Genomic DNA, 18,269 nt, shown 5'->3' on the forward strand with positions numbered 1-18,269 from the left:
CTTTTACACTTGAAACACTGGCAAAAGCAAGAGTATGACCGTCTGAGATAAATCCTTTTCCGACATATGCAGTAGAACCACGGAAATTTGCCTTAGTATCTCAGAACAGGTTTTAGATTTAACTACGAGGTCCATGATATAAATACAAGGCAGAGAAATGATTTTAAATTGCCCAATTATAAAACTGAATCGGAACAAAATAGTCTTTTTTACAAAGGGTTAAAATGCTTCAAAGAACTACCTGAATATATTAAAAATTGTGATAGAAACTATTTAAGAACCGGTTGTATGATTACACCAAATAGTTATTGAGATTTAAGTGCATGAGTGATACATGTGTCATAATTAAATTTTTTAATTAAAAAATTTAGATTGAGTACATATTGTTAATTAATGCATTCATATTTTTAAGTTTTTGAACTAAAAAAAAACATTAAGACCAGAGCCTGGGACCGTGGTTAGGTTCAATGTCTTCCCGGAACAGGAGGGTATGGAGTAGTCCAACTGCAAGGAGCTGCTCCGAGGATAACAATTTGTGGGAGGGACGCAACAAATTAAATGGGGTTACACTGAAATGACAGCCCTTGGTCGTGAAAAAAAATTACGAATCTTTCGGGTACATAGAACCGGATGCCGTGGGAAGCGTGTACGACATGGTCACCCATCCTTGCAGAATGGCAAAAAAGTTGTCAAAAATGTATGAGGTTATCTCTGAGTTTGAAAGTTAACTTGTCGTTCTGCAAGTGGGCCTTATGCCTGGTTTTTCAATGCGAGTTTAAACTACAGTTAAAGTTGACTAGAGTTTGGCCGCTTAAGCTGAGATGAGCAGCAAAATTTTATGTTATCGAACAAAATGGAAAGGTTGAACTGTAGTCAACTTTAAATGGTGTTTAAACTCGCACTGAAAAACCGGGCATTAGTGTTATACAAAAGAAATAAAAAATCGTGAAAAGTTGTTAAAGACTGTAAAACTGTTAGCGTGCTATTTGACTGGCTACAAACAACGCAGAGCTAGATACAGAAGGAATAAGATTTCGTTTAAGTTAGGTTTTCAGTTATTATTAAAAGTCTTCGAATTATATTCATACTGACTCCCTGACTCATAAAAAATAAGATATATTTAAAAACTCTTATAATTCAAAATGTGTACGAAAATGTCTTTTTGAAAAGCTTTATAAATCATGTATATTGGAACGATTTTCCGTCATCCCTTGTCAAATTTGGTTTTGAGACAAACCGGTTTCGGCGTTGTGCCATCATCAGTTTCGATTTTCGTTGTGATCTGTTGTTGTCGTTTGTCCTGTATTTATAGTTCGTAGGTATACGAGCAGGTATTGTCAAATTGATGCTTGTGTATATTTAGTTTGTGTCGCTGACTGGGGTAGGTAGAAATCTGTGTTTTTAGTCGTTTGACCTTCTTTGTCGGTTTTTTGTTTTGATGTGTTAATTTTTTTGTGTTTATTTGTTGTTGGGTGTTTGTCTGTTGTACCTGTGTGATTAAGTTGTTTCCTGTAAACAAGTTTTAAAGGCTCGAATATTGTGTCAGAAATTGTGTGTTATGAGTTGGAAAGCTTATACTCGAAGAAGGATGAGATAAATGCCGAGTTATTATCTATCCATTTAAGATTGGCAGCACAACTACCTACGAATGCATTAATGGAATGTTTCGACCGCATTAAGACAGAGGTCGATCAGGAACTACAACAAAAATACAGGTCGCTGAACCGAAAATTGGACAAGCTGGCAGGATGGCGAGAGGGTAACCAAAACCAAAACACTCACCAATTTCATGACAAGTTCGTTAACCTCACAACAGTGGCCATTACCAAGGAAGAGGCACAACTTCTCGAAAAGGGCCTGAAGCTCAATATCATGGACCAGAATACAGTAAGAAGAACGGAGCAAGCGATTGTAGATGCGGAGATCGCAATATCATTGATACCACAGGAAGAACAGGAGCACGCAAGACACATGTGCGGGGAAATCATAAAAAGGAGGTGAAAGCACAGGAAGGACAAAAATCGAATACAGAGGAGAAAACATTAAAGAATCTACGGCATAAACTAAGGAAAAACAATATTGTCACAACGAAAGCGGACAAAGGAAACACCACTGTGCTAATCGAAAAAAGAGCAATATATATCCAAAACCGAGGATCTCATAGAGGAAATGAAATGTCGTAGAATGAGAGAGGATCCCACAGATGAATACAAAAAACAAATCAAAGTTGCTATAAAAAAATGCAACCAATATAGTAGATTCTAACATGGCACATAGATTGGTCCAAATGAATCCTTCGGCTCCTCCACTGGTTGCGCCACCAAAAATCCACAAGCCGGGCACGCCAATGAGGCCCATCATTAATTTTAAATCGGCACCATGTTACAAACTGTACAAATATTTAAAAACGATATTGATATATACTCTGGAGCTAAGGAACGAATATGCAATAGCTAACACAACAGAACTAATAGAGAGACTCGAGACCGTAGAGCTAACAAGAAACAGCAAATTGGTTATCTTTTGACAAAGATTTATACCCATCTAGACCACTATCGGAGACTTTGGACATACTTAGCTCAACAATAGTTCATAACACAAAAACAAAGTGAAAAGTATGCAAATCACAAATACGCTAAGAACCACTTTACGTCAAAACTATTTTCAATTCAACAATAAAATATATAGACAAACAAACGGTCTTGGAATGGGAAGCCCCACATCAGCAATTCTTATGGAAGTGTTCATGCAAAATCTGGAAGAAAAGTACATACAGGAGCTGAAGTCAAATTAGGCGTGTCATTTTATGCTAGATACGTGGATGACATAATATGCATTTTAACTACTATAACGAAGAGCTTGTACTGGAGTACCTCAACAAGCAGCACGGAAATATAAAATTTACAATGGAAACCGAAAAAGACTGAGGAATCAACTATCTAGACCTCACGATAAATACCCAGATAATCTTAATTGTAAAATAATTCGATGCAATCGCAAGCGAGGTCAGGCACTCCCAGACCACCCTCGATCGCACTGTAGTTGAGCTCAAGGCCTTGATAGCCGCTTGGCTATCAGAGTAGATGTTAAATGCCCTAACCGTGGTAGCACTGGATAGCATTCCATCCACCGCATCCTTAATCGCAGCAATTTCCGCTTGGAATACACTGCAGTGATCAGCCAACTTAAACTTGCGGTTTAAATTTAGCTCTTGACAAAAGACCCCCCACCAACCTTTCCATCCTGCTTTGACCCATCCGTGAACAAGTTAACCGGTCCCATGCCCCAGATAATTCCTCTTCCCCAATCCTCTCTCTCTGGAATAACTGGGGTGAAGGTTGTATAGGGAGCAGTTATCGGCATACAGTAGTCCGTTCTGTCCGGGATGAAGTCGAAACTGGTAAGAAGGCTAGAGTGTCCGCGGTCAGAAATTCTATATCCCATATCACGAAGCCTGACCAACGACCTTGCCGCGGCCGCCTTTCCCGCAATATCTACTGGGTATATGTTCAGCATGACGTTCAGTGCCAAGGTAGGTGTTGTTCTGAGAGCGCCACTGATACCGATCAGCGCCGTCCGTTGCACTGACACTAACATTTTGGAGGTGCTCGCCGTGTCCAGTGCTTTCCACCAGACCAGCACCCCATATAGCAGAATCGGTTTGACCACCATCTCATAAAGCCAGTGTACTATTCTTGGCGAGAGTCCCCATCTCTTTCCGATAGCTCCTCTGCAGCAGTACAAGGCAATGGCGGCCTTCCTGGCCCGATCTTCCACATTGGGTCTCCAGGACAGTTTCTTGTCCAAAACAATCCCCAAATATTTAACCCTATCAGAAAGTACCAACGGTACCCCTCCAATCGAGGGAGTTCTGAAATCAGGCATCTTATATCTTCTTGTGAAAAGGACCAATTCCGTTTTTCCCGGGTTGACCGCCAATCCACATGATTCAGCCCACCTAGCCACAGTATCCAGGTAGCCCTGAAGAACATCGCGCAGGGCGCCCAGAAATTTGCCTCTGACTAGGATAGCGAGGTCATCTGCATAGGCAACCACCCGACAACCATTGGCTTCCAGCTCCACAAGAAGCTCGTTGACTACCACAACCCAGAGGAGAGGAGATAGGACACCCCCCTGTGGCGTGCCCCTGCACACCTTCCTCTTAATTATGGCCCCTCCCCACTCCGCTGCGACAATTCTGCCGCATAGAAGTTTGCTAATAAATTCAACCAGGGCCGCCTCGACTCCTAAACCCACCAGAGCTCTTTCGATTGCCCCCGGTAAATAATATACACAAGCATCAATTTGACAATACTTGCTCATATACCTACGAACTATAAATACAGGACAAACGACAACAACAGATCAGAACGAAAATCGACACTGATGATGGCACAACGCCGAAACCGGTTTGTCTCAAAACCAAATTTGACAAGGGATGACGGAAAATCGTTCCAATATACATCATTTATCCACCCTGTCGGGAAATCAACCAAACAAGATAAGCTTTATAAATCCTTTTTATTTTTTATGAATAAGGGGGTAAGTATATAAGCTTATAATGAGGGCAACACAAAGTATGTAACAGCAAATTTTTTTTAGCTATACTTTATGTAGCAAATTTTTGCATATTTTACCATAAATGCAAATTTCTGAATATTTTGTAATTGATATTTGTGTTTTCTGTTTCTTCATAAATTTGAAGTTTTCTTGAACAATCTTAAATTTCCTAAATTAAAATTCAATTTAGAGATACAGGTAAAAGGCAAGGAAGGATAAAAATTTGAAATTGTATCAAAGTAAGTTTTATTCTCTTTGCCAAACTTGCATATACAGGGTTCAATTGAGGATTTCTTGCTTTTAGATATACTGGAAAATTGACCAATCTAATTTCTTAGATAAGGGATATGAAAAAAAAGCTTGAAAGGACATTTCTAGACATTAGGAATACAAATTTCTCTTTATATCAGATTTGAAACAGTCCCTTTCGCATAATTTCTATTCCTCTGTACAAGACGATATATGTATATGTGGAATAGGTCCAATTTATAGCGATGTCTCGATTTTGGTATTTCAGCTTTTGCAAGACTTCCCTCATTAGCAATATTCAAGGAATACCGGTGATGTAGGTTCAGTAGTTACAGATATTTGCTAAGGAAAATTTGATTGTGTATGGGAGGTTCCACGCTTTTTTTTCCAAAATACCCCAGTTTAAGTTAAAACTTTGGATTTAAAAATATTGGTAGATATTCCAAGATCAGTAATGTGACTTAAACGGTTAAGGAGTTATGTGATATGGAATACACATTTTTATGGGAGGTTCTACACCCTCTTTTCCCATTCTTGCTACTTTTCTCCACAGATATAATATCGATGTTGGGCATCTCCCTTGAACATTTTTGTATAAATATCTACATACCCCCTATGCACTGACGAACTCTATTTCCTACAGACTGGTGTATATTTCAACTAAATCGGCCAATCAGCGTTTGGCGTAATTGTATATAGATATATTAATGAAAATAATTTAATACTTTAGAATTTGTTCTATAAATCTAATTTAATTACATCGGCCAAGTGAGTTGATGGCCCATTGATGATTATTGAATCACCACTGGCAGAACTAAGGTGAGTGGTTATGTCATACCTGTCGAATAATTATCTTTATGGCTTCAGGAGTATGAGGTTTGTAAAAATAAGTCTGGTTTGGTTGAAATGAGCTGATTTGGCCGGCCAGTGCAAACGAGCAACACAAGAGACTAGGCGACGCGAATAGAGTATTTCGAATTCAGAATATTATGTAGAATTATATTCTGTGTTGTTTATATCACTTATGTCAACCCCGAAGTGACATTAACCGCCATTTGCAAAATTTATAGCAATTCCCAAAAGGGTGTTTTGGTCCACCCGATACTGAAAGGATATTTCACGGCTTAAATGCATATTTTTAAGCATAAATTTATATTTTAAAGGCATTTTATAAATAAATATTTTGTTTGCATATTTTGAGTTGCCCTATTTATAACCCATTAAGTGTATTTGAACAATGAAAATTTTATTTATTTTAAATAGTTCAACTTAATCGCGCCTCAATTCAAAATTCACATTTGAAACCAATTAGATTCACATTGGAATTTGATCAAAATTCTAGATAAAGATTTTCTAGAACAAAAAACAAACTTCCATTTTTGTCCAGAACACTATAGTTCCCGACAGTGTTGCAAATTGTCATCTGATCTTGTAGTTTAGAGAAATACATTAAAATTCGATTCGTTATAACCTAAATGTTTGTTGGGTATATGCCAATTCAAGACAGTTCATTTTGGCAAGCAAATCATGAAGCCAGGAAATTTATACTTATTAGATGTTACCTGCAACTTGTGCTGCCTGAGCCATTGCCATTTGATATGAGTATAGAAGTGGGGTAAATTGCATCATGTGCTGTGGGTTAGCAGCTAAGCCTTGGCCCAAAGCTACAATTTTTTAAAGAAATATTAATTCAGATTATATGTAAAACAAGTTATTCCATTCTAAGTTGAGTGTGACATGCCTCTAAGAAGCTGCTGCTGAAATGCTTGGAAAGCCGCAGCTTGTGCTGAAGACGATGCATTTCCTAATGATGAAGGATTTGCAGCCGATGCAGTAGGTATATTCGCGAATCCACCCAAAGCCGAAAAATTGCCTGGTTGACCAAGATTGCCTAAGCCGCTAAGATTTGTAAGGCTATTAAAACCGGGTAAGCTACCAAGAGCACTAAGTTGAGCAGCAGCAGCTGCCAGCGCTGCAGTAGTATATTTGTCATATTGTTGATGTTGTTGCTGCTGTACCTGTTCTCGCTCACGTTGAATTTGAGGTGTAGGAATTGGTGTCGTTTGTAGTGTTGCTTGTTGGTTACGGGAGGAACGAGCTGTACCTGGTGGTGGAGTTGGAGTTTGCTGGATGCAAGGTGGTGGTGTTGGACGGGATACCACACTGGGTGTGGGTGTATGACACTTCGTAGGAATAACAGTTACTGACGGTGGCAAGTTAACTAGAGCACTAGGAGAAGACTGCTGCTGTTGATGCATTTGTAATATTGGAAGTTGTTGTTGCACAGGGGATTGAGTTGAAGGCGCCGAAGAACTGTGAGCATCCGCCGGTGATTGATTACTTTGACTAGTAATTCGTTGCTCAATTTCTTGTTCCTTTATATCAAAATGTACAGAGCTTAGTAGTGGTTTGTATTGGATTAAATATACTAAGGCAGTTCACAAGAGTGTCATACTCGTCCCAAAGTTGTATGTTTTAAGGCTGGTGCGAATTTGCCTAAATTGCTACCTAAATGCAGAAATATCCTAAGTTACTGGAGTTACGTCACATATAAAAAAAAAAAAAAACAAATCAAAAATTTTGTTGGATTTTTAAACATCTAAATAGAAATAAATGTAACCTTGGACAAAAAGTGAATTGATGGATACATATCGAGGTTAGTGAAGTGTCCGTCGTGTAGGCTGTATGATTTCGACCGTGTTATAGTACGTCCGACATCAGGTGTTGGTGGGATTCCCTCTACTCTTCACCCGACAACACGATAACTTTGAGTTTATAAATTTGCTATTTATCCATAGCATCATCAGCTAAATATGCATAAATGATGCAAAATATAAAAAGATATGATTGGAATAAAAAAAATAATGATTGCCAAGGAAACTAACACAGCTCTCTCGATATTTTCCTAAATTTTAGCAGTGCTGAAATCCAGTGGAAGAAATACCTAAAACATAGACAAACTTGCACCCAACCCAGTTGCAATTTAAATTAAATTTTAATGAAGTATAGCATATACGACGAATAGGAGACCTTGTCAATTGCCTAATTATCTAACCGAATAGCTTACCTGTTGTAGAGCTTTAACAAACGCTTGTTTTAGACGGTTAGTATGCTCAGCCTTTAAAGCCTTCTTAACATTTGTTGTAACACATTGCTCACAAATAACTTTTGTAGCTTTGTTTCCTATAAAGAGAATACAACAAATTTAATTATATATAAGCTATATTCAAGTACATACATAAATGTATGTACTACATATGATGAACTCATAGCAAAAATGGCGAATATAGTAATCAGGTCTTAGTCACAATGTTTTCTACATATTAACTAGTCACTCCATCTTTTGTGCCTTGAGTTCTTCGTGAATTCTATATATTATCATACTCTGTTTGTCCCATTTCCAAACAGGAGTAAAGTCGATTTTGCACTGAGCGCAGTGGAACGGAGGGACCACTGTAGTTGCTTTTTTATTGTTTGTGGTTAAGTAGTCAACGACAGTTTCCAAGCCCAGCAAGTAAACGAATTCAGTATTACTCGGATTGGGAACGAAGTGCATTTCTGGTGGTGGCGGCTTTGGAGGGGGTATCTGTGAGAAAAAATAAAATTATATATGAAATACATGTTTGTAAAATGAAAATTGAAGAAAGACCAACAGTTTTGAATCAGTCCTATTCCGCATTTTGATATGCCTCAATATTAAATTATCTTCTTTTTTCTTTTGGCAACTTGGGAATTATATGTTTCGTTTCGATTAATCTCCGAACTAGATGATTCTCTCTACTCCTAATTTTTATCATACGTCCTTATCAAAATTATAAGATCTTAAAAATAATCTTTTGAGCTATGACAAATATTTATTATCAACATTTTCTTAGTAGCAATTATAACGGTGGTTCATGCTGTTAAAAACATACACCAACTTATGTTCCTTGGAATTTCAATAAGGCGTACAATCAGCCCTTCGTCGTCGATTGGTGCTTCAATTGTTCCTACATTCGTATCAAACAATGAGTTTGGAAAATTTTATTGCCGTAAGTCGAAGTAAACATAAACATTGTCCTACCTCATTTTTATTCCCTATCAAACAACTTTTTTAGTTATCAAATTTTCGCTATCTAGTTATCTTTATGGTTTCCTTTCATCGGAACCACGGCTTCCAAAGTTGTTAAGGGGGTTGTATTTTCAGTTTAGACATACAAGAATGCAGGATAGAGCTCGTGATATTCGATTAATCGAATATTCGAATGCTTTAATATTCGATTTCCAAAATTCGCTTAGTTAAAATCGAATAACCGTACATTGTCGATTGTTCGAATAATATCTTGTTGTTGATTGTTCGAATAATTGCTGCTGAACGATTATTCGAATGTTGAAATATACATAGGTAAAATTTAAGCATAAAAACTCTATATTTTTCATTTTAAACCAATTTTTGCTTTTTGCTACTGCAGAGCAGCAAATATTGCTACTGCGGCTTTGAATAAGAATATATTACCGAGTAGAGCCGTTGCATAAAAAATGATAGTAATGCAGTGTTATGAGCTAAATCGTGTTTTATAGCGCAAAACAATAACTGCGAACGGTATTCTTTTTGTAACGAATCGGTAGAATAGTCAGGGCATTGCCTTCCGTGGCCATTTCGGGATCATTTCTGTCACTCCCAGAAGGTTTTAGGGATTATTATGTTGCCATTTGGAGATGGTTTTAGGGGCCATCCGGGGTCATGTCGGGATAGTTGCGGGCATAGTTTTGAAGACTATTTCGTGGTCATTTCGGACTCGATTTGTGTAATTTCGTGATAATCTTGGGGACTATTTCAGGTTACTTCCATGGTCATTTAAGCTCACATAGTACAGCAACTGCTTTCTCAAACGGCTTAAACGTTTTATCTTAATTCCTTATTTCTTCTCATTTTTAGCACCTCAGGCTACTTTGATTATAACATATTCATATTGGAGGAGCTGAAATTTTTAGACTAGTTCAAAATGAACAAGAGACTAGCGGTGACATATCTCTGAAACAAAATGCATTGGTAGTATTGTTTAAGCAGCCACTCCCGGCACATATTTAGTTTTTTGTCCTTTCTAATATGCATGGAAATTTTCATCATTATTATAAAAATGCATATAATAAATCCGAGGAAGTTTTTTTGAGTGTTTATTTCCTATTTGCACATTGGCAACCACGAGTGGTAGTGCTTAAACGTATTTTGCTTACGTGTGGGGAATAAAAATCTGGTTAAGAAGTACAATGGCAAAGTCTAAAGTACGAGCATTCCATGCAAAATAGTTAATTTTAGCCGATTTTCGAACTGATCTCCATATTAATTTTAAATGCTAATAATATTTTAAATATATCACACCTCAACGTACAAAGAAGGAAGAATTTAAATTAAAAAAATGGCATAGAAAAATTAAATTGAAAAATCAAATAATTCTCAAAAGTTTCTTAGCAACCATTTTTTATTCCTTCATATTAATTAGCTGCTTATTACAGAATGTTCATTTCTGTACATAGACTATGCCTGTAGCTGGAATATGTATGTGAAATTTCCAGAAGAGCATTTAGGCCTAGCTTCTCTTCCAATTTTCATGTTTTACGCCAATTCCGAACGACATTTAAAAGGCAGATGAGTTTTCACTGAGAAATTTTCCTTGACAGAAATACACTCCGAATTAAGTTGCTTTTCCCGGGGCTTGAACCTAAGATTTTTTGACGAGGTGGAGCACGCTACGATATATAGAATAGGGAAATCGAAATTTGAGAACTGAATTGCACATGTGTCCCCTAAAAGCAATTTATTTTTAAACGCAATTTTTTTTTTCGAATAAACGTATTCAAATTCAGGGCTGTTCAGAAATGTTTATATAGAAGTGCTAATCATAATACATTTACAAAATTATATGTACACGGAAACTTTGTTAAATTGCAAAAAAATAAAATAAATTTTTAAAATGTTTAAAGAATTTTGATGGCCCCCTTAATGAATAAATTTTGAATAAAAAATTTTCTCGGTGCTACACTATTTTTGAAAACTTTTTTTTTGTGGATTTATTAGTGTATTGGAATGCTCCAGTAACAATTATTGTGTAGAGCGGGCGGAACATTATCAACATCGCTGGGTGCTTCAACGCTACCTCCGTTTAAGACGAACACGACTTCCCTTTAGAATCTGCGCACAATGTTTACCAGATCGCCCTTTTCGTTCTGACAGAAATTTGACTCGGGCTTGAAACCTTCCGTCTTTTGTCGAATGTTCGGTAATATATAAATTTTTCCTCTACTCTGTGCCGTATTTTTCGATCGGGTGACAGCCATGACGCTTTATGGATCTTTAAATGTTTGAACTTTGAGATTGATATGAAACTATTTCGGGATATGGCGAGTTTAATCGTACTCGCTCAATTTATTATTATCTGAAATTGAGGTGTTCATCGCCAAATACATGGAAAGTGCCAATAGAGTCTACTGATCTCGAATTTGTATGTGTGTTCTATATGTGTATTATTCATTTTTATATAGAAAGTGGGCGTGGTAATCAACCGATTTTGTGATTCTTGTCTAGGGCAATTCTATTTTGAAAAGAAACCATCTTATGTAAATAATATTACAACATCTTCAAACGTTTTTGAAGTCGATACAAATATTTTCAATATTTTCAAAAAAAGCGGCTTTAGTAGGCGTCACCACGCGCTTTTTTTAAGATAGTCAAATACAGTTTTTAAGTTCACCTTACGAAGTTGAGCAGTGTAGCCTTACATATGATGGAAATATCTCCTAAAGTATTGAATTATCAAAGAACTATATTTCATTTTGAAATAATATTGTTACGAATTTTGTGCAATTCCTCTTATTTCAAATCTTCTACTAACGTTCGAATCACTAAACTGTTGAATAAGTAACTCCACTATTCAATAATGCAAAATGGCCTTTATTAAAGTACTTCACAATAACACTTATACTTCGCAAATGATAGCTTGCTTAAATCAAACTGATTGTCGTGCCTCAGCTGTTGCTGCCTTTTCTCCTGTTTGGTTTCCTCGTTGACATATTTCAAAGCGCTTCTATTTCTAGAATTTACTAGTTAGTTATCAGCTATAAATTTCTCAGCTATAACTACAGATGCACGATTTTATAACTTCTCTCACACCCCATGCGCGTGTATATGTGAGTGATACTTGCACAAATTATAGCATACTTTTGGGAGTATCTCAGATATATGCATTTGTTGCGCGTTGCTCTCCGCTGCTTGTATGGACATATATGTAGACATAATGATTAATGTGGTTATGTGCATGCTCAGTATCGGCTTGGAGATGATAGTACCCCTTAGTGTTGCTAATATTCGTCACACTGCCCTCCACCTAAGTCTGATCGTCCCGATCAGACAAATTTCCCGATCTAAACACCGCCAGCATCTCCAAATGAACTACTCTTCTATTTCGTGGTTTCCCAATTCTTTGTATGCGGTAGATGACATCACTGATCCTCTTCACAACTCTGCACGGGTTATCCCAACTGCACCAAAATTTGGATGGAACACCTTTCCGCCAATGAGGGTTGTATAACAGTACCAAATCTCCCTCCAAAAAACCTTCCGAATTATGGTTCTCTTCGTACCTGCGTTTCATCTTACTACTCATTATCCTGGATCGTTCCCTCGCACTCTGTTGTTTGGCCAATGAACTACTTTGTAGAGCTTGCTCTTGACGTATTGGCTTCACATAATCAGTATCGTTCCGACGTTTCCCAACAGTAATGCGCCCTGGCTTGAAACCACCCTTGCATTCTTTGTGGCAAATTCTTTCGTTCGTTTTAGTGCGTCCATTACGGGTTTTCAATGCCAGTGTTTCTCTCGCAGGTACCTTCGCTTTTGATTTGTTTGGCCCATTCGTTCCATCAACCTTTGCCCGATCTACTTTCCTTGACTTTTGTGGTCTCTGTCGAATCTCCTCCACCAGCAATCGTTTATTGCTGAACGCTTTCTCCAAACTGAAAATAAGTGGCACATCCTTGTTTTTATAGCGCATAATCTTTCTCCGCATATCAATCCTGATGTCATGGTCAACTAAGAAGTCCACTCCCAAAATGACTTCATCAACGATCTCCGCCACAACGAATTTGTGTAGAACCATGACCTTCCCAATTAAGACTTCACAGATCACTTCTCCTAGGACTTGGTTATACTCGCCAGTGACCGTATGCAACCTTGCTCCAGATAATGGCTTCACTCTCCTGTTGACCACATCAGATCAAATCAAGGAATGAGATGTGTCCGTATCTACAGTCAGTACACGCTCCTTGCCATCCACATTTCCTTTGACGGTAAGACGGCTCGATTTCCTTCCAGTTTGCGAGATAGATATCACACGACATTCAATAGCTGGGACAAGTTCTCGATCTTTACATCTGACTCGCTCTTGATTATCTCCTCCATATTTGCGTTTACCACCAGCCAAGTTGGAACTACCTGACCGGTGCTGCAATGACGTGCAATGTGACTTGGGTTACCGCACTTGAAACACTTCATAACTCCGGGATTTTTCTGTTGTAATCACTTCAGTGCTTCCAAAATTGTGTCTACCCAATCTGGCCTTCCCACTTCCACGCGATGAGCTGTGCATGTGGGCTTACTCAAATGTGACGCTGTTTCCTGAGTCAGTGCATGGGATACCGTTTCAGCAAATGTCGGCTTTGGGTTCGCATATGTAGCTCGTTTCGTTTCGACATCCCGTATTCCATTTATAAAGCTCTGAATTTTAACCCTCTCGGTGTATTCCACGGGTGCGTCTGCATTTGCGAGATGAGCCAATCTTTTACCATCCGACGCAAACTCCTGCAAAGTCTCATTCGCTTTTTGGTAACAGTTTTGCAACTCAATTTGGTATTGTAGGGTTCTTATTATTTTTATTTAACTTTGTATTTTAGTTACTTTGAACCTTGTAATTTTTAAATGTATTATCAATATTTTAAGTTTCAATATTGATTTTCAATTTTCAAAAATTTTCATGATTGTGAAAAATAAAAAAAATATTGACGCATACATTTAGGCGTATTAAAAAAAAAGTTTTGTTATAAAATAAAAACGTAGTTTCAATAACTACATTGGCGATCTCTGCCTATTTTAAAAATTGTGTTGCGTGCAAATTTAAAAAAAAAAGTTCAAAAATTCGCAACAAAAGTTGTTTACAAAATAGCAAAAACCAACGCGACTTTGGAAGTTAGACGGAGACAAGTGAAAAATAGAAACATAGAAAAATAGAAAAGTGAAAGTAGAAAATTCACAAAAGAAAAACTTGAATCAGTATACTGCACTGTTGGAAGAACTCAATAAAAAGAAGTGTTTTAATGTAAAACCAACCAAAGGCCACATAAAGAGCTTACAACACAGAAACAACTTGATGAAATCCAAATCAAACGTCGAAAATGTGGCTAATTTAAAAAAAAAATTAAATATTGAACGATGTGACGATTTGTGATAAATTCTAACCTAATTGCAATTTAACAGAAGTAGGAAGTGAAGAAGTAAATAAATATGCAAGTGAATCCAATAACAGCAACGATAAATAAAATCTGGCATAATCAAATCAATCAGATTGTAATGCAAATCAAGTTGCTGGAACTATTGGTTATTGATCTATAAACAGAATGGCGTCTGCTGGGTTTTCCTGTATTTATCAGTTGGAAATACTTGTTTAGTATTGTGTGAAGCTACATATTATATATAAGTAGTGAGAGAAGTACTTGTTTGACATCTTCATCAGCTGACCAAAGGATTGTGATTAAATGCATATACATAAAAAACTAGTAAAACAAACAGAGATCTCACAGATCGCAATATCGGTTCATATATAGACTAAATAGTCAATAGACTAGACAATAATAGACAATTAAACATCAAATCAAATACGAGGTGTGCTACCCAACGCTGTCTATTATCGGTGCTATTTGTGATGCAACTCTACGACGTATTATTTTGAAGTCTCTTGGTGTGTACAAACGCAGCGTGAGGAAATTGGAACAAATAAACAAAAACACTTATCAGAGCGTATACAAAAACTGCAATAAAAACAGCAATCATTAAACAAATATCAACCAAAAAGAGCTGGAAGCAGCAGCAACAGTATCAACTACAAACTCAACATCATCAAAATCCATTGCATAAATAAATAAATATTCGCAAGTATTTGACTAATAATATCATCTTTTATGTATGCATATTAAAATATAAAAATATTATTCTTATTATTATTGTAAACTCCTTTTTTATAGAATTACTAATTTATTTTACTCTTTAGTTAGTGAACTCTCTTTTTATTTAATTCAAAATGTTTCGTTCAGCACAACATAATACACAAACATCTACACTTACTAATAATTTAAATGACTCTTTGATAGATTTATCAAATGACACTTCCCCACAACAAATTACAAATCCGTCTGCAAATATTACTCAAAATGAAATCTTGTTAGTTTCCGTAAAACTTCCACAATTTTGGACTAATTGCCCGGAAGCATGGTTTATTCATGCAGAAACACAATTTAGTACTAAAAAAATTACACAAGAAAACACTAAATACGAACACATCATTACAGCACTTCCGCAGGAAGTGGTAATAACTATTTTGGATTTTATTCAAAATCCCCCCATTAATAACAAATTTACTGAACTTAAAAAAGTGTTGATAGAAAGACACTCACTTAGCGAAAATTCGAAACTTGATAAAATTTTAAACGATTCTGAGATGGGTGATCGTAAGCCATCAGAATTTTATCGTTCATTAATTCTGACACCAATTGTAACGAATTTTGTGCAATTCCTCTTATTTCAAATCTTCTACTAACGTTAGAATCACTAAACTGTTGAATAAATAACTCCACTATTCAATAATGCAAAATGGCCTTTATTAAGTACTTCACAATAACACTTATACTTCGCAACTGATAGCTTGCTTAAATCAAACTGATTGTCATGCCTCAACTGTTGCTGCTTTTTATACTGTTTGGTTTCCCCGTTGACATATTTCTAAGCGCTTCTATTTCTAGAATTTACTAGTTAGTTATAAGCTATAAATTTCTCAGCTATAACTACAGATGCACGATTTTATAGTTTCTCTCATAGCCCATGCGCGTGTATATGTGAGTGATACTTGCACAAATGATTGCATACTTTTGGGAGTATCTCAGACATATGCATGTGCTTGTGCGTTACTCTCCGCTGCTCGTACGTACATATGTGTAGACATAATGATTGATTCGTTTATGTAGCTATAAGTGACTGCTTGCTTTATTGTTGTTGTGGCTTCATTTGCTTAGCATCAAACTATTGATGTGAGTATCACTTAGTGTCACTAACATTCGTCACACTGCCCTCCACCTAAGTCTGATCGTCCCGATCAGACAAATCTCTCGATCTAACCGCTGCTAGCCTCTCCAAATGAACCACCCTTTTATTTCGTGGTTTCCCAATTGTTTGTGTGCGGTATATGACATCACTGATCCTCTTCACAACTCTGTACGGGCCTTCCCAACTGCACTGATATTTGGATGGAACACCTTTCCGCCGGTGAGGGTTGTATAACAGTACCAAATCTCCCTCCAAGAAACCTTCCGAATTATGGTTCTCATCGTACCTGCGTTTCATCCTAGTACTCATTACCCTGGGCCGTTCCCTCACACTCTATTCTTTGGCCAATGAACTACTTCGCAGAGCTTGCGCTGGACGGATTGGCTTCACATAATCAGTATCGTTGCGACGTTTCCCATCAGTAGTGCGCCCTGGCTTGAAACCATCCTTGCATTCTTTGGGGGAAATTCTCTCGTTCGTTTTAGTGCGTCCATTACGGGTTTTCAATGCCAGTGTTTCTCTCGCAGGTACCTTCGGTTTTGATTTGTTTAGCCCATTCGTTCCATCAACCTTTGCCCGATCTACTTTCCTTAACTTTTGTGGTCTCTGTCGAATCTCCTCCACCAGCACTCGCTTACTGCTGAACCCTTTCTCCAAACTGAAGTTAAGTGGCACATCCTTGTTTTTATAGCGCATAATCTTTGACCGCATATCGATCCTGATGTCATGGTCAACTAATAAGTCCACTCCCAATATGACTTCATCAACGATCTCCGACATAACAAATTTGTGTAGAACCGTGACCTTTCCAATTAAGACTTCACATATCACTTCTCCCTGGACTTGGTTAGACTCGCCAGTGACCGTACGCAACCTTGCTCCGGGTAACAGTTTTACTCTCCTGTGGACCAAGTCAGATCGGATTAAGGAATGAGATGCGCCCGTATATATTTCCACATTCTCTTCTCTGACGGTAAGACTGCTTGATTTCCTTCCAATTTGCGACACAGGTATCACAGGACATTAAATATCTGGAGCAAGTTTTCGATCTTTACATCTGACTCGCTCTTGCTTATCTCCTCCAGCTTTGCGTTTACGACCAGCCAGGTTGGAACTGTTAAGGTTGGTGTTGCAACAACGCGCAATGTGCCCTAGCTTTCCGCACTTAAAGCATTCGACTGCATCATTATTCTTCTGCTGCGTACCCTTCAATGCTTCTAAAATTGCGTCTACCCACTCTGAATTTTCTACATCCACACGATTTGTATGCTGGTTTACTCAATAGTGAGGCAGTTTCCTGAGTCAATGCATGTGATACCGTTTCAGCAAATGTCAGCTTTGGGTTTGCGTATGTAGATCGCTTTGTTTCGACGTCCCGTATGCCATTTATAAAGCTCTGAAACTTTACCCTTTCAGTGTATTCCACGGGTGCGTCCGCAATAGCCAAATGATCCAACCTTTCAGCATCCGAAGCAAACTCCGGCAAAGTCTCATTAGCTTTTTGGTAACGGTTTTGTAATTCTATTTGATACATCTATTTCCTGTGTTCGCTTCCGTACCTTCGTTCTACAGCAGCCATCAATGCGTCATAACTGTTCCGTTCGTACTCTGGAATAGTCTGTAAAATTTCAGCTGCAGGACCTTTCAATGCCAGCAAACTTATCTTCCGCATTCCAGTTGTTCCCTGCTGACGTCTTTTCAAACTGAAGCTTGAATACCTGGAAAGGAACAGAACCGTCAAAAGATGGAGTTTTTACCTTCGCATTGTTGCTGGAACAGCTGGGCGATTTAGTTGTAACTGTTGCATAAGACCTTTCAACGCTTCTATCTCGGCATAAATTTTGTCAACGAGTTGTAAAATGTTTGCCTCCTGCTCTTCCAGTTTCGCAGAGAGCTGCGATGATACCTGTTCCGAAATTTGTGTCGACATTGCAGATATAAGTGCCTCTTGCGCTTGCAGTTGAGATGCCATTTCTGAAATGCGTGCCTCCTGTGACTCCATCTGAGATGCCATTGTCGATGTTTGTGCAGATATTGTGCTCGTCACTTTCTGCGGTGTTTCGTTTTTTTCTTCCATTTTTGTTTTGTCGCTATCAGAATGAAAGACATGCTC

The 18,269-nt window shown here is 37.7% G+C and overlaps 1 protein-coding gene across 4 annotated transcripts in view; it reads right to left on the reverse strand.

Moving 5' to 3' along the window:
- simj (simjang) overlaps nucleotides 1-18,269 on the reverse strand; it is a 501,009-nt gene that overhangs the window by 121,117 nt on the left and 361,623 nt on the right. For 3 of the 4 annotated variants that reach the window (XM_067787067.1, XM_067787065.1, XM_067787068.1), the window contains 4 exons: nucleotides 8,194-8,395; nucleotides 7,877-7,992; nucleotides 6,551-7,184; nucleotides 6,372-6,473 (listed from right to left, as the gene is read on the reverse strand). In XM_067787067.1, the coding sequence (XP_067643168.1) occupies nucleotides 6,372-6,473; nucleotides 6,551-7,184; nucleotides 7,877-7,992; nucleotides 8,194-8,395 (1,054 nt within the window). Of the gene's footprint in view, nucleotides 1-5,940; nucleotides 6,474-6,550; nucleotides 7,185-7,876; nucleotides 7,993-8,193; nucleotides 8,396-18,269 lie in introns of those variants that run through there. The other variant, XM_067787069.1, reaches the window with a different exon arrangement.

This window comes from Eurosta solidaginis, chromosome 5 (assembly GCF_040869045.1).
Source record: "Eurosta solidaginis isolate ZX-2024a chromosome 5, ASM4086904v1, whole genome shotgun sequence".
Classification (NCBI taxonomy): Eukaryota; Metazoa; Arthropoda; class Insecta; order Diptera; family Tephritidae; genus Eurosta; species Eurosta solidaginis.